Source organism: Cavia porcellus, unplaced genomic scaffold, assembly GCF_034190915.1.
Source record: "Cavia porcellus strain 051 isolate PalLab524CR breed Dunkin Hartley unplaced genomic scaffold, mCavPor4.1 scaffold_40, whole genome shotgun sequence".
In the NCBI taxonomy this organism is placed as follows: domain Eukaryota; kingdom Metazoa; phylum Chordata; class Mammalia; order Rodentia; family Caviidae; genus Cavia; species Cavia porcellus.
The window spans coordinates 5,582,433-5,608,923 of NW_026947523.1; the positions used below are offsets into that span (position 1 = coordinate 5,582,433).

General features: G+C 52.0%; 1 protein-coding gene across 1 annotated transcript in view; it reads left to right on the top strand.

Annotated features, from left to right (window-relative positions):
* Positions 1-25,297, top strand: part of Nfam1 (NFAT activating protein with ITAM motif 1) — a 38,429-nt gene extending 13,132 nt beyond the window's left edge. Inside the window, exons 2-6 of the mRNA XM_013153230.3 lie at positions 1,847-2,170; positions 3,556-3,677; positions 14,940-15,038; positions 22,142-22,228; positions 23,333-25,297. Coding sequence (XP_013008684.1) covers positions 1,847-2,170; positions 3,556-3,677; positions 14,940-15,038; positions 22,142-22,228; positions 23,333-23,392 — 692 coding nt within the window. The 3' untranslated portion in view covers positions 23,393-25,297. The remainder of the gene's footprint in view (positions 1-1,846; positions 2,171-3,555; positions 3,678-14,939; positions 15,039-22,141; positions 22,229-23,332) is intronic.
* The last annotated feature ends 1,194 nt before the right edge of the window (positions 25,298-26,491 follow it).

The following is a 26,491-nucleotide window of genomic DNA, read 5'->3' on the forward strand; positions in this document are numbered from 1 at the left end:
ACTGAGGATTGAACTCACAGCCTTGCGCTTGCAGGCGGGCACTGTGTCACTGAGCTGTACCCCTGGCCCCGGGCTGTCATTCCTGATGGCGCACAGCTGACGCTGCCTGTCTGCTGCCTTTTGGAGCAGCAGCGGGAGGAGGCCCTGGCCCTGGAGCCTCTGCCCCCCACATCCAGCGGAGCCGGGGGCTGCGTGTCATGATCCTAACCTCCTGACTTTGAAACAACAAACCCCAGAAAGCTATGGAACAATGCAAGTCTATTTTTATAGTGTTACCCAGAATGGTAAAGATCAGTTTAATTGCACTAGCAGATTCTATGGTTTTCTAGAAGGATACCTCAGATGGGCGTCTTCAGGACAGTCGGACAAATGTCTTCCTGCCTGGACAAACAGGAAGGCGGGACGCTGACTGCCTGTCTGTCCGGCGTGGCTTCTTTGGTACACAGGGAGCAGCAGGGAGGTCGTGGGAGCAGAGGTCTCCGTCACTTCCCTGCAAAGCCATTTTCCTGGTGACTTTGGTCAGGCTCCAGCCAGCCTAGATGGAGGATTTGGATGCACTGATGAGCAGCTCCTGAACCAAGTCTGAGGAACACAGGCGCTGGTCATGTGAGGAGATGGCGGCCACAGCTAGCAGGCTGCAGATAGAGAGCTCCAGGCCGAAAGGGCCTGGGGAGAGCACAGTGCTGCTTGTCCTTCCAGGCCACCCGGGACCCTGTGATGCCAGGCAGCCACCCTTGGCCTGCCCCGGGGCCCTCTACCCTCCCTGCTGCCTCTCACGGCCCCTGCCCTGATCGGCCTCCTCAGTCACTGTATCACTGCAAAGAAGCCACAATCAACCCACAAATGACAGAGCAATCTCCCTTCCTCCCCTGCTGCCTGCGGAGCCCGGGACAGGGCCTGGGGCTCCTCACCTAGGAGGAGGCCCAGGTGCCAGCTCAGTGGCTGTTCCCAAAGTCAGCACTGTCGTGTTAGTTACACAAAGGCAAACCCGCTGTGACAGCGTCCCACCTGGCAGAGTTTGGGACCTTGAAGTCTTCAGGTCTTTGTACGGAGAGGGACTTGCACCTCTTTAGTGGCCCAATAGGGAGCCAGAGATGTCAGCCTGTCCAGAGCTGCACAGCATCAACCTGTGCTGACGGCCAGTTCCACCCCTCAGTCCCGAGAAGGCCTGGCCTCCCCTGGGGCCCCTTCCCCAGACAGGCTCCAAGCTAAGCTGCGGGGACTGAGGGAAGACCAGCCTGGCCTCCTGCCAGCCCACACCACGGGCAGGAGGCCCACGCCTCGCTCTCTCCAGCAAAATAAATCTCAAGGCTCCCTCGGAGCGTCTCAAACAGGCGATCTTCTCCCGATTAACACGCGGCCCACATGTTCTTAGCTGCCTGCTGCCGACCTCAATTTAAAACTGTCTGCTGCCAGCTCAGCCGCAGGGGAAGGGCAGGCCTGGGAGGCAGGGCCAAAGGAAGTCCAGGGCCCTGCACAGCCCACGTTAGGGGAGGCGGCTGCTGACCCCAGTGCCAGCCAGAATCTGAGCAGCATCCCAGGAGCCTGTGGGGGTGATGACCAGGGGCGCCCAGTGCTGCTTTGCAGGTTTCCAAACCGTGTCCTCGAGATTCGAGGTGCATGTGATGTGTGGGGGCGGGGTGGTTGTCTACTGCAGAACTGGTTCTTTTGCGGGTACTGAGTCCAAGCTCGCAGCTCGCGTGGACAGTATGGCACACCTTCACCTCCCTGGGAAATGGTTGGGCCAAGCCCTGAACGCAGAGAGGCCTGGGTCCTCCCAGGAAGGCAGGCAGAGGCGAGCTGGCCTCTGGTGACCCGTCCCTCTCTCCCATTGCCTGTCGTACAGGAGGGCAGTTAGTGAACCACACCGGCCTCCCCATCGTGGTCTCCCTGGCCAACATGACCTCCTCCTTCAGCTGCAGCATCACCTACAACTCGAAGTTCAAGGACTTCACTGTCAACTACTTCCACATTAACCTCCAGGGTCAGGGGAGCCAGGAGGAGAAGCTCCCCTGCCAGCCGGGCCCGGTCATAGAGAACCGCACCTACACCCTGAGCTGCCCAGTCAACCTCAGGCTGCCAGACGCCTCGGCTACCGGCACCTACTACTGCGTGGTCCGGTGGCCAAGCTACATGGTGCAGGGCAGTGGCACCTTCATCCTGGTCAGAGGTGAGAGCTCCCCTGGGCGCTTTCGAGTGGGGCGAGCAGCTGCAGTGAGTGGGGTGCGGGAGCCGACGTGCAGACCCTGGGATGTGATCTAATTCTTGGCACCGCTGATGGTGGCCTGAGAGGTCACTTGACCCCTTGCACTGGGGGTCCCATTGACACAGTGGGGCGGGAACGGGGCTTCTGCAGAACCACACTGTGTGTGGGACACACGAACCATGTGAACCCTTGGCTCGTGAGGTCTTTCTGGGAGCAAATTGGTCATCGTTACATTCCCAGAGGTAGGAGACCCCACCACTTGGTCTGCTCTCCACGAGTTGATTTTTTGGGTTTTGTTTTTCGTTTGTGGCACTGGGGATTGAGGATTGAACCGAGGGGCTTCCACACTGAGCTCCACCCCCAGCCCCTTTCTATTTTTGAGATAGGGTCTTGCAACATTCCGAAGTTGCCTAGGCTGGCTTCTAACTTGAGATCTTCCTGTCTTGGCCTCCGGGAGTGCTGGGATCACAGGATGGGACCCTACACCCAGCTGGGATGGAGAGAGGAAGGGAGGAAGGGTCCAGGAAAAGAGGCTGTGCACTCGCCTACGTGTGATGTGAGCTCCTGTCTGGGTACAAGCCTGCCACTTTATGCTGTCACCACACTTGCCCATGTTATCACCGTTTTGAAGGGAGGGAAGGGAGAGCCCCAAAGATCACATGACCCCCCCCAGGGTCCTCCCCCAGGCAGCCCACAGTGAAGGCAGCTCACTGAGGCAAGAGCAGTCCTGGGCCTTGGCCTTGGCCTTCAGGAGCTTCAGTCCAGTGCGCAATAAATAGGAGGCTTTGCAAATGAGTGCAAGAACAGGAACTTGCATAGGGTGTGGGGTGCACACCTGTAATCCCAGCTACAGGGAGGCTGAGTCAGGAGGATCACAGGTTTGGGTCCTGCCTGGGTGATTTAGCAAGTCCCCGTCCCGAAGTAAAATATACAAGCTGGCCATGGTATGCACACCTTTATCCCAGCGCTTAGGAGGCTGAGACAGGAGGGTTACCATGAGTTGGAGGCCAGCCTGGGCTGTATAAGCGAGTTCAAGACCAGCCTGAGCTACATAGAGAGACACTGTCTCCAACAAACAAACAAAAAACCCCAATAAAGTAAAATAACTAAAATATACAAAGGTTGGGGACATACTCAGTTGTAGAGCACTCTGGTTGTGTCCCTGGGCAGGGGAAGACCTGAGGTGGGCCTGGGGTCATCTAGCGGGGCTCAGGGTCTTGTGAGAGAGGGTTGGCAGGGGGTCCTGGGAGAAGAGTAACACAGGGCTTTGGGGTCTGGGGTCAGGCGGGCCAGGTAGGTCCCAGCTTCTCTTGGGGACTGAGCTCTGTTTCCCTGTCGGCTCCTCCTAGACACAGGGTACCAAGAGCCACCACCTCCACCTCCGAGCAACCAGAAGGCCCTGTTGTGTGGCTTCACCGGGCTCCTGGCTGTGCTGAGCGTGCTGGGCACGGCTCTGCTGCTCTGGAAGAAGGTACGGGATGGTCACACACAGCAGGGACATGGCCTGCAGAGGCCTCACTGGACAAGGGCCACTCGTCTGCCCACAGGTGTCGTGAGTGTCTTAGAGCACTCTGAACTCCGGGCAAGGTAAACACGCACACACGCCTGATCGGGACACGGGGGGTACAGTGCTCGGAAAAGAAAGACAGGAGAGACACCTTTACTGTCTGCACCGCGTTACACTGCACTGCACGCACAATCTTTATTTTAGGATTCATATATAGTAAACCCGATCAGTTCACAGAGCCCAGATAATTAAGTAGTGAAAAGGCATTCTTTGTGGCAAGCTACAACGTGACAGACTACAATGTTTATTCTAAAGCTATCTAAGTGAAATAAATAATCACAACCAGTTCTTATAACTTCTCTAGCCCAGGAAGAAATTTATTAGCTCAAGAATGTTGTTAATTTGTCTGCTGTTAGTGTCACAAAGGGTGGCCAGCCACTTCCTCAAGACTTCTGCAAAACAAAGCCAGCTCACAGTATGGATTCCAGAGGGTGAGGGGCTCACTGAGAACAGGCATTCCTATTCTACCTCCTTCTCGCATACCAGGGTGGCTATTGTAAATTGTAGGTTAGAGGGGGTTGGGCCTACAAAGTGACACCTCATCCCCCACACTTCCTTCCTTTTTATTTTTTAACAACAATTTCCATAAGATCAGGTTATTAATAGTATTTCGTCTTATGCAGTAAAAATACACAAGAACTATGGCAATGAGAACTATAATTAAACTAAGTCCCATGCCACTAAAAGTGTGGGTTATGCTCTGCCAGATTCCTTTGGAATCTAATCCTTTTAAAGATTGAGCAAGCAATTGCGCGAATTGTGCTAGGGATTTATCATCATTTTGCTTTGCAAAATCCTTGTCAATTTGATTATGTAAAGATTTTATTTCTTCCTGGGCAGAGGTGTTTCTATTTAGATACATTCTAATCATTTTCCATTTATGTTTTGTTTGATTATAAGGTCGTTGGGTTATACAGAAAGTAGTTGAATTCCAATCACATTTTAAAAACACTTGATGCTGAAGAGCCAATATTTTTCTACCCATCCATTCAACTGTTTGTTTAAGGAGGTCTATTTGTTGTTGTAGTCTGGCGTTTATTTGCCACTGAGTTAACCAAAGTTCATGAGAATTTTTATGCCATAATTCTATAACATGTTTTTCTTGTAAAGAGGTTTGTAAAGCTATTTCTGAGACTGTTGCTAGGGAGGCTACAGTTATCAGACTTAACAGTACAGCAACCACTATTTCAATAAATCTTTTTGTACGTTTTAACAGATGTTTAAAAAATTTAGTAGTAACAGAAATTACCGGGTCTTGAGACCATGGTCGAGTTAAATTTACAGGCAACCAAATATGAGTTTTTTGTTGTAACAGCATAACTGTATAAGGCTTAGTGAAATTTAGTGTGCTATTTAAGCATGTAAATAATTGACAATTTAAACAAGTACAAGAAAAATGTGTAAAATTAAAAGTTCCCACTAAAAAGACATAAGGCAGAGGTGCACAAACAGTAATATTATACATTTTAAACCTAGTAAAATTATAAGTAGTAGATATAGATCGACTAGTCCCTGAATATGAAACATTGTACAAGGTTACAGGTTGCATAGCGGCTGGGATCTTCCAAATATGATTTTGAAGGTGATGAGGGTATTCTTCGGCTGCAACAGCAGGGTTAGCGATTCCACCATCTCCCCACCACAAAAGAGCCGTCTTCTGATGAAATATAGGAGCTCCGTCAGTTATTTTCTTTGGATCTGGAAGACTATACACAACAGAGAGATTACATCTTGTCTCATTCCATTCAGCACATCCATTAACGAATTTTCCAAATGGTCCCCAAATAATATACCCATCAATATTTTTAGCAAATTTTCCCATACATAGTTGCCAAATTATGGGATTATAAGAAATATTTTTATAAGTGAATTCAGGGCATACAGGAAATGTATTTGTATCTGGTGCTGTTAAATTTCTCCAGGTAACATTAAAGGTTTGAGCAGCCAAGGCTTGAAGCCTTGTTCTTTTGTTGCCTGCTTTTATTCTATGTTGAATCCAATACTGCCATCCCAGAGGGATGCAAGGCGGTTCCCCAATGCAAATAGGCCTTTGATTACCATAATAAGTAAAATTGAATAATGTCCCATCATCTTGATTGTGGGGGGTTAAATCAGCCCACGGTGCTGACAAAATTTCTCTAGGTGTGGTATAAAGTAAAATATCACTAGTTCCCCATTTTATAGGTTCTAATAAAGGGGGATTTGGAATATATGCCCAGTACGAATGTGGAGGTACCTCAGTCCCCGACGCAACAGTGAGCAAGGCACATAAAGCTAAAAACAAGTTTTCAGGGTTTAAAGGCTTTCCTGCTTGAAGGACAAGCCGTTGCCCTTCTATGGTCAATTTCTTTAATTGTCCCCATGTAGGGAGGGGATTTAAATTTGGTCGCTGTGAGCGGCGGGATTTTCTTAGCTGTAATCTGGCCATGGCTGCGATAGGAACAAGCTCAGCATCTTCAGCCTCTAGCTGGTTTCGGGCTCGCTTCTGAAGGCACGGTTCCGGTTCCTTGGGGAGTTGTCTCCGGGGCTGGCGAACAGGGTCTGGAGGCGCGGATCCTGATCCATCGTCCAGGGACCCACTGCTGAATTCCATTTTCTGTGGAGATATAACCAAAACCTTTCCCCTTATAGAGCAGTGTGCCCTTCTCCCATTCAGCCTCTGGAGCTGTTTTAGTCCAAATAGGTTCATTAATCACAAAGGGCTGTTGTTGCTGTTCGAAATGTCTTTCAGCTCTTGTTAATATTTCACCTTGTGGTAAATTGAGAAAATTTAAAATAAACAATGCTTGATGCAGTAATGTTTTTGGACTGTTTTGCAATTTAAACAGTATTGGTATCTGAATATCCTCCTGACTCCTCCTTTTTAATTTTTTAATTTGTAACTTAAGAGTGCCATGTGCTCTTTTAACAATAGCTTGACCCTGGGGGTTATATTTAATCCCTGTAATATGAATAATATTATGGAGATCGCAAAATTGTTTAAATGTTTTGCTAGTATAAGCAGGTCCATTATCTGTTTTGATTTTAGAAGGAATTCCCATAACTGTAAAAGTCTCCAATAAATGTACAATAACATTTTTAGTGGATTCTCCCTGTTGAGCAGTAGCCCATAGAAATGAAGAATAGGTATCAATAACTACATGTACATAAGAAAGCCGACCAAAAGAAGGTACATGTGTAATATCCATTTGCCATAATTCATTAGGTTGAGTTCCTCGAGGGTTGACACCTGCGGGAATAATTTTTAAATGTAATGGTCTACAAATAGGGCAGGCTTTTATAATCTGTTTAGCTTTTGTAAAAGGTATCTTATATTTAAGATGCAAATGTCCTGCATTTGCATGATTAAATTGATGTTCTTTAACGGGTGTGGTGAACATAACTAAGGAATCCACTGTATTGTTATCTGATACTAATGGTCCGGGTAACTGAGAATGAGAACGTAAATGAGTAATAAAATAAGAATGATTTCTTTTTTGAACATGTATTTGTAAATTTTGAAATAAAGACAATAAAGCAGGCTTATTAGAATATAACACAGCTGAATAGATATTTGTCACTACTCCAACAGAATAGGCCGAATCGGCTATAATATTAATAGGTTGGTTATGAAAATCTAAAAACACTTGTAATATAGCAAAAAGTTCATTTTGTTGTACAGAGTTAAAATTTGTCTGACGTACCCAGTAAGATTTTTGAGTCTAATATGCAGCTTTATTTTTAGATCCATCTGTAAATATAGTCAAAGCTTGTGGAATTGGCTGTACAGCTAATAAGGTATTAACCACAAATTGTTGACGTCTAAAAAAATCCCATAATTTATTTTTAGGAAAATGATATGAAAAAGTTCCCATGAAATCTGCTAAAGCAATTTGTAAGGTTTTAGTAATTGACAACAAATATTTCTATTGTTCTTTAGTTAAAGGGATAACTATATTGTTTATATCTTCTCCTATCAAAGTTATAGAACGAGCTCTACCATTTATAATTAAAGCTGCAACCATGTCAATATAAGGCATAACATTTTTAGATTGCTTAGTTTTAGTGAATACCCATTCTACTGGCATAGCATTTTGACCTAAAACTGCAGAGGGATATTGAAAAGTATTAATAATATATAAAGTTAGAGGCAATTTAGGATCAATCCTAATTAAAAATGCATCCTTAATTTGTTGTTCTACAAACTGTAATTCTTGTTCTGCTTTTGCTGTTAAAGAACGAGGGCTGGATGGATCTGAAGAGCCCTGTAGAGTAGCAAACAAATGTTGTAATGCATGGGTAGGGATACCTAGTGTGGGACGAAGCCAATTAATATCCCCTAATAATTTTTGAAAATCATTTAAAGTGGATAACTTATCTCTCTTAATAGACATTTTTTGTGGAATCACCTTTTGTCTAGTAAGAATATATCCCAAATAATGACTAACTTCTTCCTTTTGAATTTTATCCTGTGCTATTACAAGTCCAAACGGAGAAAAATATTGAGGTAAAGTTTTTAAAATATCTTCTAAAACATTTCTATCACTATATGAGAATAAAATATCATCCATGAAATGAGCCGTATAAACCTGAGGCCATCGTGCACGCACTGGTTTTAATGTTGCATCAACATAAATTTGACATATAGTTGGGGAATTTTTTATTCCTTGGGGTAAAGTCCTCCATTGATATCTTTGATAAGGTCTTTGATAGTTTGTTTGAGGAATTGAAAAAGCAAACCGTTTTTTATCTTTTGGATGTAATGGGATGTTAAAAAAACAATCTTGTAAATGTATAACATATACAAACCAACCAGCAGGGAGCGCTGAGGGTAAAGGAATGCCGGGCTGAAGGGCTCCCATTTGAAATAAGGATGAATTTACAGCACGTAAGTCCGTTAAAAGTCTCCACTTGCCTGATTTTTTTTTTATCACAAATATTGGAGAATTCCAAGGAGATGTGGATGGTTCTATGTGATGTAGAGCAAGTTGTTGATCAATCAATTCCTGTGCTGCCTGTAACTTTTGAGTAGTCAAAGGCCACTGATCTATCCAAATTGGGTCATCATTTTTTTAATTAAGCTTTAAAGGATTCATTTCCCTAAGCTGTAGAAACATGCAAAATATTAAAAATGTATATAAGCTCTCCATTGTTTTAATATATCTCTTCCTAAAATAGAAACTGGCACCTCTAAGATATAAGGTTTAATAACAGCAACTTGACCCTCTTCATTTTTTATATGTATATGCATTGTGGCTTGTCTAATTGTATTTACTGGAGTTTTACTTACTCCTTTTATATTACATGGAATAATAGTATAAGTAATATGAGAAGGCCAATCAGTAGGTTTAACAATAGTAATATCCGAGCCTGTATCTATAAGAGCCTGAATTTTCTTATGCTCAATAAAAATATTAATAAGAGGTTGTTGTTGAGATAATTTAGCTGTCCACATTACATTAATAGGATTAGTACTGCCGAACCCTCCTGTTCGCTGAACAACAGAGGATCCTATTGGGATATAAGGCAGTAAAATGAGTTGAGCTATACGTTCTCCCTTTAATAATTTATAATCTGTAAGTGAGGACATCAGAATTTGAATTTCTCCAGTATAGTCTGCATCTATAATTCCTAAGTGAACAGTAATGCCTTTTTGATTTAAACTAGATCTACCCGTGAGCAAGCCAAAAGTTCCCGCAGGCAGGGGACCAAAAATTCCTGTAGGAATTCTCACGGGAGATTGTCCTCCTCTTAATTCTACATCTTTTAAGGCTGGTATGTCCACTGTGGCACTGTGTTGGGTGGCTGGCTGTAGGGAGAATACGGTAGATTTACCCCATTGATTTGTCCGGGGCCGGGGTAGGGCCCGTTCTCCCGTTTCCCTTTTGTTCAGCTGAATTAACTTGTTTACTCCTGCATTCACGAGCCCAATGATTTCCCTTCTTACATTTTGGACATAAGCCGGGAGCTCTAGATCTCTTTTTTTGATCATTGCCTACAAGTTTTGGACAGGCCCTCTTTACATGTCCTATCTGACCACAATTAAAACATTTTAAAGACTGTTCCTTTTTAGATTGCCAATTAGTCCACGTGGTTGCCATGGTCTCAGCAAACAGTTGCATTTTCCTAGATTCTGAATTTAAATCTTTACATTGTTTTATAAAATTGTCAATCGTTCCAGTATCTTTTATTGGAATTAAAGCCCTTTTGCATTCATCATTAGCATTTTCAAAAGCTAACATTTTTAAGAGATGCTCTTGTAAGTCTTGTCCCACTACTGTTTTTTCTATAACATTTTGAAGTCTTGCAATGAACTCAACATACGGTTTATTGGCTCCTTGTAGAACTTTAGCCCAAGATCCATATTCTGATCCTTTAGGCCGTATTTTATCCCAAGCTTTTAAAGCAATATCTTTTAATTGAGCATGAATCTCTCTTGGAGCTCCTGCCTGATGCTCAACAGTATCAAAGAAACCTGTACCAGAGAGCATGGGATAAGAAAGGAGTCTAATATTAGGATCTCGATCGTCAGCATTTTGTCTTGCCTTTTCCGCACAACCTTCCATAAACCACATGTGCCACTGTAAATATTCTGGCTCCTTTAAAAGAATTTTGGCCAAGGCTTTCCAATCATAAGGAGCAAGATTACCATACTGATCTGCTACTGATGTTATTAATTCTCTAGTGTAATGAGCCTGAGGGCCATAAAGGGTTACAGCCTTTTTTAATTTTGCTAAATCATCCATATTAAATGCTTCCCATCTAGGGGGAACTGCCGCTCCATCTATTGGCTGTGGCCTGATTACAGGGAAAGCAAAGGCAGGCTTTTCCTCATCAGAATCCCCTAATTTTGGTAGATCAGCCAAAGCTAGCTTGGCTTTACTCCAATTAGGGTTAGATGGAGGAGGTGCAGAGGGAACTACAGGCGGGTTTTGCTTAACGGAGAGTTGTTTCACCTCTTGTGTTAAATGTTGTATAGCCTGTAAAATTGGGCGATTGTCATAATTTGATATTGCTGCGGCAGCTAAAGCTGAGTCGGCTGTAGTGGATTTTACTTTTAGTTTGGACGCCTTTTCACTACTTAAAGCGATAGCGTCATTTTGAACTACATTCTGCTCCTCCTCTGTGAGGGGCAATTCCTGAATAACTGGCTTAATTTCTAGTTGAAGATTTTTTACAATATGTTCATCTTCCATAGCTTTTAATAAAGAGTACACAACCGACCAAATAGCCCAAAAACGTAAAGGAATCTTTTCCTCCTGTTGCATAGCCCTTTCTATACTAACCCTTGCCTTCCTCCATACTTCTACATCCAAAGTTCCTTCATCTGGAAACCAAGGATTATATTCTTTAATTGTATCAATACACATATCCAAGTCAGCTGACCTGAGCGATATGCCATATATAGATAATAAATGTTTAAGAATTTTTAAGAAAGGAGAGGAAGCAGATTGTCCCATTTCCCCGTAATAAAATTATACTTACCTTCCTAAGCGACCTTCGGAGTCCCTGTTCGGGCGCCACTTGTCGTGAGTGTCTTAGAGCACTCTGAACTCCGGGCAAGGTAAACACGCACACACGCCTGATCGGGACACGGGGGGTACAGTGCTCGGAAAAGAAAGACAGGAGAGACACCTTTACTGTCTGCACCGCGTTACACTGCACTGCACGCACAATCTTTATTTTAGGATTCATATATAGTAAACCCGATCAGTTCACAGAGCCCAGATAATTAAGTAGTGAAAAGGCATTCTTTGTGGCAAGCTACAACGTGACAGACTACAATGTTTATTCTAAAGCTATCTAAGTGAAATAAATAATCACAACCAGTTCTTATAACTTCTCTAGCCCAGGAAGAAATTTATTAGCTCAAGAATGTTGTTAATTTGTCTGCTGTTAGTGTCACAAAGGGTGGCCAGCCACTTCCTCAAGACTTCTGCAAAACAAAGCCAGCTCACAGTATGGATTCCAGAGGGTGAGGGGCTCACTGAGAACAGGCATTCCTATTCTACCTCCTTCTCGCATACCAGGGTGGCTATTGTAAATTGTAGGTTAGAGGGGGTTGGGCCTACAAAGTGACACCTCATCCCCCACACACAGGGATCCTGGGCCCCGCAGCAGATGGAGCTGAACCCTGGCTCAGCCGCTCCCCGCTGTGCCTGCCCCCTCTGGTGGGAGCCAAACGGCCAGGTCCCTTCCTGTGTCCCCCAGGGCCCGGGATCCACGCAGCAGGGCCTCTGCACTGAGCTACAGCCCAGACGCTTTTATCTTTTATTTTGAGATAGGGTCTCACTCAGACTGGATTCAAACTTGCCCTCCTCCTGCCTCAGCCTCCTGGAGTGCTGGGATGACAGGTGTGCACTACTGTGCCCAGCCGCCTTCCTATCTCATTGTTAAAAACGAGAGCTCCGCTAGGTTGTGGGTCCCTCTGAGTGTCCAAGGCAGGGCGCAGGCCCTCAAGCTTCCTGTGTTTTGAGCCGGGCAACCCGGAAGGGAAGAACAGCCCTGGAGGCACGATGCCCCCAGCACGCTCCGACACAGAAGCACTCACAGTTCCCCTCGTGGCTCTGTGAGGAGCTCCCCGCCATCTCCAAGCGCTGGAAAGCTAGGCTCAGAGGGGCCGTGGGGTGACTGAGGTCACACAGCAAGCACGGGAGTCAGGGCTGGAGTGCAGGCGCCAGGCCACGCTGCTGGGGGGGGGGGGACCGGGGATGACACTGACTCATCCCAAGGGCAGGGCGGTGCCTCCTGGGGCAGAGGTGTTGCCCCCTGGAGCTCCCCGCTTTCTCATTGCACCCAGACCCTGCCAGTTCCTGTTCCTCGACTGTCTCTGGCTGCTCCCTGCTGCAGCCCCAGCCTTCAGTACAGGCCCTGCACACAGCAGGCCCTAAGTCAGTACTTGCAAATGCTTTTACAGTCGTTATTAAATCAGTGCATTCATCTTTGAGTTAGCTGAGCACCTACTATGTGCCAGGCTCAGTGCTAGAGGCCAGGGGTCCGGAGCTCACCCAGCAGACTAAACAGACCCTCAGTCTGGTGGCACAGCTGCCTGGTAACCCTGGTGGTGACAAGTTATCTGTGAAAGAAAGAGGCAGATGATGGAGGGTTAAGAGCACAGCCTCAGGGCTTGTGTCCCCTTCCCCCATGCCACCTGCCAGTGCTGTGAGCTCCCTCAGGACACCTCACACCCCTGCCTCAGTTTCCCCAATATGGTGCCAAGCCCAGGAGCCGCATGCCAGGGCTGTGGAAGGAGTGTGGCTTCCAGGCACTCCGAGTAGCTCCCAGGGGTGCCGTGACTGCTGCTGTGGGAGCAGTTATGAGGGCCGCATCCTACTTGAGGGTCAAGGTGGTCCTGGTGCACCCTGGGCTCCTTCCCCAGAGCTCGTCTGTGTTCCTGGGGTTCCCTGAGCTGTGCAGGAGGGCTGATCCCCACCTGCTGAGGATGTGGCCCAGACCCGGGGACACATCCGGGCTTCTCAGGGCCAGAGGGTGTCACCACCTCATGTGACCGGGCAGCACTCCTGGCCTCCAGGCCTCTGCACCTGGGCTCCTGCGTATAATGAGTCCCCTCATCAGAGCACAGCCCCTGTGGGGCACGGATGGCTGTCCCCAGTGGCTGGAGGAGCCCAGTGTAGGGTAGAATCACCTGCACAGTGACAGCAGACGGTGAGTTGGAGGAGGCCAGGGAATGCGATGGGCAGGGCAACCTGTCACTCCGTTTCCCAAGGGGGAAACTGAGGTTCAGCAGGTTTCCCAAGCTGCTGACAGCCGCACCCTACTGTGGCGCATCCTCTTCCCTGCCCCACAGAGTAAAGACAAGGTGGCACTTGGTCTTCTGTGGTCTTACCCTGGGCACCCCAGGGCAGCCCCTGAGTGATGTCCAACCTGCAGGCTCAGAGGGGGAGTGGCACCAGGACAGGGCAAGCACGGAGGGACCTGGGGGAGGCCACCACCCCTGACTGTAACAGTGCCCTCCAGGTGGCCCAGGGCAGGCAGGCATCTGGGATCCCTCCCAGCGCAGCCACCCAGCAGCTGGACCGGCCTCAGCTCTACCTCTTCAGGTACTAGGAGGACAAAATGAGAAAAAGACAGGTCCTGGGGGTCTTTGTAAACTGTAGAGCACGCCCCAGAGGCTGGCCCCTGCCTCTACCTGCACAACCTACACACTGTAACAAACAGAGGAGAGAAAACCCCAGGGGCTGCCTGCCAGCCTTCAAACCCTGCCTCTGCCACTTGCTGGCAGCTTCGCAAGTCCCCTGTCCCCTCTGAGCCTTTACTTCCCGGTGTGGGGAGCCGAGAGGACCTGAGCGAGGACCTAGCGAGGACGTGCCTGCTCCGGCCCCGTGCCCCCAGTCAGATGCTGAGACCCGGGTGGCCCTGGCCTCTGCCTGGAGTTGAGAAGCTCTCAGAGCTAATCCTGGGTAAATGGGCTGGGACAGGCGGGGGCCAGGGGTTTTAATTAGCTCCTGCCCTGAGGTGAGGCCACTGTCACTCCACTGCTGGCACATGCCACCTGCAGTGAGGGGGACGTTGGGCCCCCCTTCCTCATGTCTTCAGCCGTCCCCCAGCCCTGTGCCCTCCCGGCTGGCTGTCCAGCCTTGACTTCTGGGAGCCCTGCAGCCTTGGGAAATGAAGGGCCTCTGCTGCCCACCATGCATTGCTGGCTTGTGTCCCCTCTTCCTGCTGCCTGCCTAACAGAGGTGCTGAGCTTTACCGGCAGGGCTATGTGGGTGACAGGTTGCTTCCTGGGTGCCATGGGACTGCTGGGCACCTGCTGCCTGGTCCCTGTGGGTGGAGACACAGAGGCCAGGGAAGCAGGGGCTCCAGACCAGAGACATCAAGGGCAGAGGGGACCCCTGCCTCGGTGCAGGCCCAGGACTCACCACACTGGCACAGCACCTGCACCCCGGCCCCTCCCCAGCTGGCGCCTGCCCCCGACAGTGTCTCCTGTGTGGGCCATCGTCCTTGCCTCTGGCTCCAGGCACACGCTGGCCTGACCCAGCCTCGGAGCCTTCCATCACCTGTCCCCAGAGGGTGGAGACGGGAGGTGCTGAGTGATTGGCTTCTGTGTGGCCTCACACACAATCCGAATGCACCATGGTTTCCCCTGTGGGGACGGTGAAGGAAAGGAAACCAGAGGGCCACATGTCACCAGCCCGGGCCACCCTGGCTCCTTCCTCCTCACAGAAACAAAGCCTGTTTCCAAAGAAGCACCCCACCCAGCTGAGCCCGGACCAGAGAACTGCCAGCGGAGCCACAGAGCCAGCTGCAGAATCCGTCTACACGGTGAGTCCCAGGGCCTGGGCTTTGCCACCTCTTCAGGCCTAAATTGGGATATGACCCCCTGGCTCAATCTGTACCCACTGGGGGAAACCTGTCTGAGTCTCAGTTTCCCCATCTGTGAAGTGGGTGCAGAGACTCCTGCCTTGTGGTGAAAGGAGAGACTGCGTGTGGGGGACCCTGGCTTTAGGTGCATGTGGGGAGCCACCCCCACCCCACCCGCAAACCTTTTCCCTTCTGGAACAAGGTGTAGCAAGGGCAAGGGTCAGTGAGGAATGAAAATGTCTCCTCATCTGACCAAATGACATGGACCAGCTCCCCAGATCCTGTTTACAACATCGCAGCCCCAACAACAGCAATTACCGAAAGAGAAAAGGGGGGGCACACCCCAAACCCACACCCGTGACCCTGCCAGGACCCTCTCTCCCCACCGTGCACAGACGCGGCCTTGCAGGTGTAGCAGACACTCGGCCATAGCACGGTCTTCGTGGTTAGGCGGGGAGGGGACAGGGAGCCTGAGAGCCCAGCACTGGGCCTGGCGCTGAGGGGCTGAGGAATGGGCTTTCATAACACCAGTGCCACCCTCGCTTGGTCCCGGGAGGCACAAGGCTGCCAGGCTGGGCTTCCTTCCCTTCACAGGGGTCCCACAGGCCTCCCTGTGCCCCTCCCACCTCTGTCCCCACCACCCCAGGGCACACGCCAGCCTCATGGCCTCCCTCCAACAACCCATGAGGGCAGGCCCAGAGTCTGGGGCTAGTGGCAATGTGGCTGAGGGACTGTCCCCATGGGGCAGTGTCCAGGGCTCCAAGGAGAGCAGGACACTCCACCCCCACCCCAGGGAATTTCCACGGCTGCTGCTTCCCCAAATCCAATCTCTCCCGGCAGCTCATGCCATGTTCTCTTTCGGGGTTCTGCCATCAGCTGTTAGGTGAAGATCTCGGTTTCCCTCCCTTCTGAGGGACACACACGCACATGTTACGTAGGAAGATAACCCAGTCGTGGCAGCCTCATCTTCCTCCAGGAAACATGCTAGGAACTGACTTCTCTGCCTTCCCATCTTTTCTAGAAATACACAGAAACAATGCACACACCATGGGGGGAACCGGGAATTGAACTTGGGGCCTTGCACTTGCCAGGCAGGCTAAATCCCCAGATCTATTTATTTTAGATGGAACCCAGGGCCTCAGGTGTGCTAGGTGTACACCCCACCTCCCAGCTGCACCCCAGACCCCCATTTGTTAAAATTACAGTTGCACGGCTAACTTTTTTCAGGTGACGTATCCTGTGATCATTTTTCCATTGAACAAGCAGCCCCCATGAGACTTTTATTCTTTTGGTGCTGAGAATCAAACTCACAACCTTGCACTTGCCAGGCAGGCTAAATCCCCAGATCTATTTATTTTAGATGGAACCCAGGGCCTCAGGTGTGCTAGGTGTACACCCCACCTCCCAGCTGCACCCCAGACCCCCATTTGTTAAAATTACAGTTGCACGGCTAACTTTTTTCAGGTGACATATCCTGTGATCATTTTTCCATTGAACAAGTAGCCCCCATGAGACTTTTATTCTTTTGGTGCTGAGAATCAAACTCACAACCTTGCACTTGCCAGGCAGGCACTTATGCTGCTGCACTGTATGCCTGGCCCAAGACTTCCTTGTTGGAAGAGACTCACTTGTGCCTGAGCGGCTTCTGCTGCCTATAGCAGCCTCTGGGGCTGAGGCTGACCTCTCCAGTGTGGCCAAGGGTCTAGGTGCTTGCAGGGACACGGGTGGCTGAGGGAGGTCTCAGGGCCGGAGGGAGATGCAGTCAGAGGCCCCCAGACCTTACTAACCCTGAGCCAAGGTTCATGGGCTGGGGCCATCTCTGGGCAGAGATAGGTGTTGTTAGTGACCATGATGACAGGAGCAGGAGCCTCCTGTGGACACCCCGCTCACTGGTACTCTCGGCCAGGTGTCTATGTGCAGGTGTTGTCACGCTCTCGTGGGTTTCCTGCTTGTTGATTGCTGGAGTGTAGAGATATGGGTGATTTTTTTTTTTTTTCATTGAGACAAGCTCTCACTGTGCACTTCAGGCTGGCCTTGGGCTCACTGTGTAACCCAGGCTGGTCTTGAACTCATCCTGCCCAAGTGCTGGGATTACAGGCGAGTGCCACCATGCCCGTCTTGATACGGTTGATGGGGTTGTCTGGGTGTGATCTTGCTGAGCCCACCCATGAGCTCTGAGAGTTTCTCAGTGGATACTTTGGGTTTTCTAGGAGCCCCATCGTGCCATGCATGAACGATGGAAGTTTCACTTTTTCCTTTCCGAAATCTCTTACCTTTTTTTTTACGCCCTCCATCCTTTCCTTCCCTCTCTGGTTTATTGCACTGGCTAAAACCTCCAGTGTGAATGACCAGGACCAACAGGAGCCATAATGGAGGCACCCTTGGGCTGCTTAGAAACCCTGAGGAAGGAGCATGCATGTGTGTTTGCATGTGTGTGTGTGTGTGTGTGTGTGTGTGTGTACGTGCGTGCGTGTGTGTGTCTGTGTGTGTGTGTGTGTGTGTGTACACGTGCGTGCGTGTGTGTGTGTGTGTGTGTGTGTGTGTGTGTGTAGTGCTAGGAACCAAATCTGGGGCCGGGCACATACTAGGCAAGAACTCTACCTCTGAGCTATACCTTCAGCCGCCTGGGATTTGGATATGTTGTATTTTCATTATCTTTTATTGTAAATTTCCATAGAGGATTCTTTCTTTCTTGTCCTATTGGTTATTTCAAATGTTTTGCTTAAAATTTGAGGTTTTAATTGTTTTCTAGTTATTGTCCTTTTTTTTTTTTAATTTCTGGTTACTTTGTCATGATCAGATTTTAATCCTCTTAAGTAGTTTGAGACTTGCTTTGTGGCTCAGCTTCTATTCTGGTGCACTTGAAACAGACTTGTATTGTGTATTCCATCTGTCAATAGGTCAGGTCTGTTGGTCACAGCGCAGTATGGCGGCACATAGCTGTAATCACAACGTTCTGGGAGGCTGAGGCAGGAGGATCACAAATTCAAGCCCAGTTTGGGCAACTGTATGATATCTTGTCTCAAAGTAAAAACAACTAAAACAAAAAGACTGGTAGGTAGCTCAGTGGAACTACCCTAGGTTCAATCTCCAATATTGCAAAAAAAAAATTTGCTTTATCTTTAAAATAATCTATATTCTTATTGACCCTATGATCATTTGATTTTTGTGTGAGTCTTGGGTCCATACTATGTGACAGGTTGGTGATACAATACTGCCCTCGGGGCTTGTGAACAGGCTGTGACCTCTGTTGTTGTTTTGGTATTTTTTGGTGCTGCTGGAGATATGTTTCCAACCCTTTTTTATTTGGAGATAAAGTCCTGATAAATTGCTAAATTCCCCAAAATGGGCTCCCATTTGAGATCCTCCTGTCTCAGCCTCCAGAGGACTGGGATTATTGTGTGGCCACCATCCCTGGCTCCTTAAATGTCTTATCTTTTGAGGTGAGGCCCTTACCCCCTCCAACTGCCTCCTCTTCCTTCATAATTCCTGCCAACAAAACCCTTCCAAGCAGCCCCTCCGCCCTAGCAGGGTCGCCCACGGCAGCAGCATGAAATCCCTGGGTGGGTGGTCATTCTCTGTCCTCACTGTCCCGATGAGCCGGAAGCTTCTCCAACCCTTTCCTCCTTGGTCCCACCTCCACCAGACTCGCTGCCCCCCTCTTCCATCTCCGCTCACAGGTTCCTCCTCCAGATCTGTGGGGCCCAGACCCCACTGACTGGGGGGAGGGGCAAGCCTGAAGAATCCTTCTGGGCATCTACACGCTCCTCCCCGGGTGGTCCTATTGTGCTTAAGGTTCTGATTGTCACCCACACCCCGGACCCCCCCCAAGTTTCCGTCCACAGTGCCGAGGTCTCTGGACAGCCCGGCAGCTTCTGCTTGGTCGCCGCTTGCTTCTCCTAAGTCGGACTCCGGCTCTGGCCCCGCCTCTTTCTGCAGCTGTCGGCGGTGCAAAATGATGGCTTGGGGCTCGGCTTGGGGCTCAAATGTGGGGCTTTCCTTGTTTCCTCCCATCACTGCCCAGCTGATTCATCAGCGAGCCTGGCTCTGGAGCCGACCTGGAATCTGGTTCCCTGCTCCCCACCTGTCTCCCGTCTGGACACTGCCCTTGCCCTCGGCAGGAGGACTGGTCAGCAGCCAGGGCACCCCACTAAGCCGCTAGCCCATGGGGTCCTCCGTTCAGTGCCTGTGGTGTGACGAGGGCCTCGTAGAGCAGCAGTGACCCTGATAGAGGAGATGGGGAGAAAGCAGGGGGTCCCCGGAAGAGGGATCCCTGCGGCCGAGGCCTTCCCACCATGGGGGAGGAGTGCAGGAGGGCTCCAGAGCCCTGGGACACCTGAGTCCCGGGTGTGACCCACTCCCCTCTCGGAGACTGGTCTGTGAAGTGATTCTCAGGACTCTTGTGGGCCTCCAGGCTGTCACTGTCACTGTGCTGCTTCCTGAACTCACCAGGGTACCCACCCCCAGCCTGCCCACTGCAGTGGTTCCCCTTCCCGGGAAGCCCCTCCTGTCCTGGGATGGGGCCTTCTTTTTCAGATGACAACCATGTCCTGTCCACGGCTCTCACGGCCACCTTTGGCTTAGGTGATCATTGTCCTTCTGCAGCCCTCTCCCCTGGTACCAGCCAGGGCCCATCACTGTCCTTAATTTCCAGGGTGTCCTGGTCCTGTGGGACCCAATACAGGGCTAGGCGGACCCCAGTGGCAAATGTGGGGCGCCCATGCTGTGGTTCACAGCCTCTCAGCAGTGTCCTGAGTGCTGCTCCTGGCCTCCTCCTGGCACAGTGTCCCCATTCTGGCTGTCATTCCTTGCAGCAGGCAGAGACCTTTCCAACACACAACTGGGAATTAGTGATGACCTACAGCTGGGTGTGCCTCCCTTTCTAAACAGCACCCCAGATTTCCCCCTGGCTCTCAATGTCAGGACCCTCAGGCTAGATCCAGGCCAAGGCAGTGACTTTGCACAACCCTTAAACCCCCTGAAGGATGGCCTGGGCACTGCCTTCACACCCTTGCCAGGCTGATGACCAATCAGGTCAGCACTGTTACACACAGGCCAGCAGCAGACAAGAGAGTGGGCAGGACCTGAGTCTCAAACAGAGTCTTAGGACACTGAGCCCAGCACAGCCCAGGACAGTTCTAGCCCAGAGCAGCACAGCCCTGGGGTATCGTGGCCCAGCCTGGATGGCCAAGGCAGAGGCCAGCCTCTGAGAGGCCAGCAGTCTCCTCCAGCAGGCGCAGCCAGGGAGGGCTGGGGTGAAGCTGTGTCCTGCATCTCCCTGTCTGCTGCTGTGGGTCACGTCCTGAATGCAAATGCAGCCCACAGGTCAGGACTTGTCAAAGGCTTCACGCCACAGCTGCTAAGCGGTGGCCGTCTCTGTGGCCTGTCCTGTCCTCAGCCCACAGCTGCTCCTGCCCAGTCACCGTGCAAGTGCCCATCCACCCTCCCTGCGTCTGGCTCTGTCTAGCTCTGTTAGACCAGGTACACTGGGCAGGGGGTAGGGGAGCCACCCATGGGACCCCAGATCAGTCTTCTAGCTGAGATATGTAGGGGGCTCCCCCATCTCCTCTCTGTGACCAGAAATGTCCAGCTCAGTGCAGCTGTCAGATCTGTGAGATTGCAGAGAGGTCCAGGCCTAGATGGACAGGGAATGGGCTGACAGAGAGGTCGAGGAGCACAGCCTGTCCATTCTGCACCAGGGGCAGCTGGCACCCTGGGTGGACACACAGACCTGCACAGGTGGAGAAAGGTTCCTTCCCCTGGACCCACAGCTCCTCCTTGGGGAGGGGACCCATCGGAAGACCTGCAAACACCCACCTCTTGCTGGCTCAGAGACCTCTTGAGCGGGACCCCAAGGGAGCCCCACCGCCCCTGTGTTGGATGCCCTTGAAGTGAGGGTCTCCCAAGCGCCAAATGGTTTATTACATGGATTTTCATGCCCGGCTGCCTTGCAGCGCCTCCTTCCCTCCTCTCCTCCTGCTCCCCACCCTCCTCCTGCCTCTGAGCACCACCTGTCTCTCCAGCCTGCCTTGGCAACCCCTGCTTGACTGTTGCCAGGGAAACCGCCTCCTTGGCAACAAGCCGGCATCCATATGACACATACATGGGAAAGTAGGCTTCTGGCTTCTGCCTCTTGCTTAGGCTGTTGGTCAGGTTTGCTCTGGACCTCGGTGGGGTCAGAGGGTAGATCTGGGCTGCAGGAGGAGGGTGCAGCGTTTTGTCCTCTTTGATGATCACTCAGAAGCTGCTTATTAAGCACCTACTATTTGCCTAACTCTGTGCGGGACCCTTTATGTATGGTATCTCATTTACTTCTGTGCTAAACCTGCAAAATACAGATGATCATTGCCATTCCACAGTTGGGAAACTGAGGCACAGAGCAGTTAAGGGGTTGGCGTAGCTGGCAGGTATCATAGCCAGGATTGACGTAGTCTTGTGTGCTCCTGTCAGGCCTCTTCGATGTGGCTGGGGACACACACAGGTGAGGGAGGTGTCTCCTCTCCGTGGCTCACCTGGTCTCCATGGTCGCGCCAAGACCAGCTGTTGGCTCAGGAACCCAGAGACTAACAAGGCACAGACCCTGCCCTCAGGAGGCTCTCAGTCCAGGGGGAGGCTTCAGGGAGCAGATCTGACGTGGTGGCCCCCAGCCCAGAGGGAACTCACCTTTCTCAGGGGCTTCCCCGGCAGGAAGCCGGGGTTGTGTGGGGCTGTGTTCCCATGAATTCCCAGAGAGGAGCTCCTGGGAAGGACCAGAATCCAGGAAGAGAAATGTCAGGTGGGGAGGGGGCACCCTGAGATCAAGGGCTAGACTGCAGATGCCCCCAGCATGGCATAGACCTGGAAGGTAAGAGGTAACCCGACAGATGCTTAGGTCCCCTATGAGCCCAGGACAGCTGGTGGGGAGGGTCCGAGAGGGTGTGGGTGGGCAGGCAGGACTCTCACAGAGGCTGAAGCTTGGGACTGGGAGTGAGGGTGGATGGCAGCCGGGACTGTGGGTCCCAGGCAGGGGTGGGACAGGCAGGGAGGCTGGCAGACCCTCTATGACACGCCCTTACCTCCCGCAGGCCCTGCAGCACCGGGAGACCGAAGTCTACGCCTACATTGACAGCAAGGCAGGCACCCCGTGCCCTGCCCAGAGCCCTCCCTCCCAGGTACGCAGGGCCTGGGGACACCAGCCTCGCTCCTGGTCTGTAAACTGAGCCACCAACATAGCCCCCGCCTCACAGCTGGATGTGAGGACAGCCGGAGGGGGCAGCCAGCGGGCACCCACAGAGCACAGTGATGCCAACTCTCACTGGCAGTGTCTACACTGGCTGGTCACGCTAGTGCTGGCGAAATGGGAGCTGGTATCCAAGCTGGTGCCCATGAGCACGGCCTGGCCAGGCCTCCGATTCCGTCATGCAGGACCCTGGTCCTGGTAGCTGCTCACCTGTTCTCCCTGAAACCTCAGTTTGCTTCTTAGGAAAGTAGATGAGTCTGGTCTGTTTGCAAAACCGTGCACCACAGGATGCAAAAGATCAGTCTCTGTGCCAGAGCTTTGAATCTCATGCAGCACAAATTAGGGTTAAGCCTTGAAAAGTGGGGAGCCCAAGGCTTGGTGCCCATTCCCCAGCTTGGCCTGGGAGTACAAGTTGAGTCTCCTATTCTAAGTCAGTTACAAGTGACTTAGAATTTAGGGCCTTAGTTACAACTAAGTCAAGGCCTCCCACGCTGGCACCCAGTGGATGTCTGGAACACCCCAGGCAGTGGCCGCCCTGCACCAGGCCTTGGGATCCTGGACGGGGAGCGGCAGGGCTGTGTCTTCTGGGAGCCCAACCACATAGAGATGGTGCAAGGGCTGGGCTGCAGGGGGGTCCAGGCCAGCGCTTTGGGCAGGAAGGGCTCCCAAGGACCCAAAATGGGTCCTGCAGGGTGAATGGAAGCCAATTAGGGAGCCAGGGGTGTGGAGAGGGTACATGCCAGGCCAAACACAGAGCACGCATGGGGCAGGGGTGGCTGGACACCAGGCAGAGGACAGGCTGCAGATTTGGGCTCAGACTCCCTGTGGAGCCGCACAGGAAGTGGTCTCTGCCTTGAACGCAAAGCGTGTTAGCACAGGTCCATTTTTTCCTACCTAATGTGTTTCCCTGCTTTTTCTCTTTTCCTCTTCCTCCTCCTCCTCCTCTCTCCCCTCTGCCTCCACCTCCTTCTCCCCAACTTCTTCCTCCTTTTCTGCCCCTTCTCCCCCCCGCCCCCTTTCCCTCTTTCCTTCCCAGGAGAAAGAGCAGCAGTTCCAGGATGACAGCGAGGGGAACCTGGTCTATGAAAATCTCTAAGACAGTGGCCTTAACCAGGGGCTCGGAGCAGCCCCTCTAGTCAAAGACTCGATCTGAACCAGGAGCCAGGCCCCCAGGGACACAGCACCCCTCATGCTCAGACTCAGGGCCCCCCTACCTTGGGCTGCCCCACTCCCCCCACTCTGCACCCCAGCCTGAGCCCCTGACTGCATCCCGCCCTGTGGGCGCTGTGAGCCCCGGACACAGCAGGGATCCTATGGGTGCCTGCACTGAGCCACTGTATGATCCCCACCTGCGCCACTGGTCCAAAGGCTGTGTGGCCATGTCCAGTGAAGCAGGATGCTAGGGTGGGCTGGGGCTGGGCGGGAATGGTCAGCCACACCCAGGCTGCACTGGGGTGGAGATGGTAGGGAGGCCTAGGATGTGGGCCAGCAAGTGAGACTGAGCAGGGGTCCTGGAACAGGCTGAGTTGGTATTTGGGGTGGGGTGTAGGGTACAGGGCAGCTGCTGCTACACAGGAGCTTGGCGAATGACCTCAAGCTCTCCTCTCCCCTCAGAAGAAGCCCAAGCTGCTGCCCAGGGGGTTGGCCCCCTGTACTCGCCAGTCACCCTCTGCTCCTTAGGCCTCCCCAGTTCAGGGCCTAGTTCCCCAGAGTCCCTTCCAGCTGGCCACTCCTGGCCCCACTGCCTGTGCTGCTTCTGGTCACCCTCTTCCTCAGACTTCACCGGCCTTTGGCTCCAGCCCCTGACTCTGGGGTGGAAGCCAGAGGGGACCTGGTGGCCTCCTGACTCCTCGAGGCGCCCTCTTCCCCGTGCCAGTGCAGGGCCATGGCTTGCTGCCTCTCCAGCTGGGCCCTCAGGGGGCCTCTGAGTTGTGGAGGCTTAGGCTGGGGGTGGTCAGGGGGATCCCCAGTGCCTGGCCCGGAGCCTTCTGCTGTCCCCAGTGTCCCGAGACCCCTTGCGGTGCATCACACAGGGCCTCCGTGTCCCGGTCACCCAGGCCATCAGGAGCCGTCCTTCCCTTGCTGCTCTGCTCCTTGGCCTTCTCATGGATTGTCGGGCAGGTCAGCACCCCCTTCCTACCTCCTGGACTACTCCAGGGATTCCTGGGGTGCCCTCATATGAAACCCAAATGTGCTCAGAGAGAGGGAGCACTCAAGCCCAGCCTGAGTCCCCAAGCAGCACTGTACCACCAGGGCTCAGGCAGCATCATTTTTGTTGTTGTTTTTAGATTTTTGAGACTGGGTCTCACTATGTAGTTGAGGCTGGCCTTGAATATGTGGCAATGCCTCCTGAGTCTGGGATTACGGGCATGCAGCATCATGCCCAGCTTGGGCAGCACCTTCTGCAGGGATAGGAAGGAAGACTGGTGGGGGCTGGGCACAGACAGACCTCTGGAAGTCCCTGGGACAGTCCACTAGAGTGGCACCAGGCCTTCCAGGACAGCCGTGGCCACCCAGCTTTGTCCTCGGCCTTAGCCTGTGAACACACAGCGGGAAGGGCTCCCAGGGGCTGGATTTCATCAATGCAAGGCTTGCCTTGGGGGGAATGGGGTGCCTCATGCAGAGCATTCTTCCAGACTCCGGACTGCATTAGCCAGAGGTGGGGACTGGGCTGATGAACTTCAAAGCTGGCAAGACCTGGGGAGCCCCCAGCCCATGCCCATTTCATCCACCTCCTGGGCTGCTGTCTGCTGCCCTGGACCTTTTGGCGGGGACTCTGGCTTTTCCAGCCCTTACCAGGGAAGTAAGGGGCCTTGGGTGGAGACTTCACTGCCTGCCCTGGCTCAAGTGCCACCCTCAGGGCGCCCAGCTGCTGCCTGTTCCCACAGTCTCTTCCTCGTGAAGCAGCCAGCAGCGACCTGATAACATCCGCCTGGAGTCTCTCCTCTGCTGTTTTGGGGTTCCTGCTTCATTTGGAATAAAATCCCAGCTTCTCCCCACAGCCACTGAGGCTCTCATGACTGAATGGTCACCCTCTGGTGGACACAGCCGGGTGGCTGAGCCTGCTCCAGAGGAAGTGGAACACAGGGACGCTGAGGTCTCTAGGGAAGAGGGAGGAGCCATGTTCTGGAGCCCCATAGGTGACCAAGAAGACCAAGCATGAAGTCCCCAGCCCCCAACACCAAAACCCTGCAGAAATAGGAGGTGCAGGAGGAGGAGGGGACAGAGGGGGCCATGAGCTGAGCGCCTTGGAGCAGGGTGGTCACTGGGCTTTTCTTGGACCCCAGCAGCAACGTGGGCTTGAGCAGGTCACTGCTGCCTGTGCCAGGCTTGTGTGACAGTCAGGACTGCTCAGGAGGACAGATGGGGGACTCCCTAGCACAGGCAGGCTGCAGCAGGTGAGCAGCTCCCCCAGAGCCATCCTTCAGAGAACCAGGCTGCAGGGCAGCGGGGAGGGACTCTGCTAAGTGGGGGGACAGGGAACCTCTGAAGGGGGTGCCTGAGTCTGCTCAGGGAGCAGGGTGGAGGGGAGAGGTGCTGGACCTGGGATGCCCCTGGGAGATGCTGAGAGAGCTGGGAGGGTTCTTGAGGGCGGACGGATGTGACTTAGGATGCAGAGGAAGCTCCTGCAGGACCTCATCCCAGGGCCCCATGTGCAAGGGCACTTGGGGTCTGGGGGTCTTGCTCTTTTAGTTTCTCCCCAAGAGGGTTCCTGCCCCCTGCTGTCCCTCCTGAGGTCATGTTCCACCAAGGCTTTGTCCCCCGCCAGCCTCTCAGAGCCCCAGGGCACCTGAAACATTTCCATGACTTTCTCGACTCCCAGGCACCCATCTCAGCCTCTCCCAGGGGTGGCAAATGCTGGAAACTGGGTGAAATCCACGGGCCCCTCCAGTTAGTCTCACCTCTCCCTTCCTTCCACGTCTCATCCTTGAAGGGAAGCGGGGAGCAGTGGCCCCTCCTCAGGAAAATTTCCACAGGATTCCGCGCAGCTGAGTTTCCATGGGAACATGTGCCTGTCACCTCCAATTCTCAGTGGGGCTGGGGTTCCCTTCACAGCCAAATGGCAGGACTGTAGAGGGTGGCCTCAGCCAGGGGAAGCCACTGCTCTTTGGTCACCATCCCTCAAGTAACCTGAAATCAAGTTATAAGAAAAACCTGCCTCTCCCTCCGCCCCATCTAATTTAAAGGCCACGCT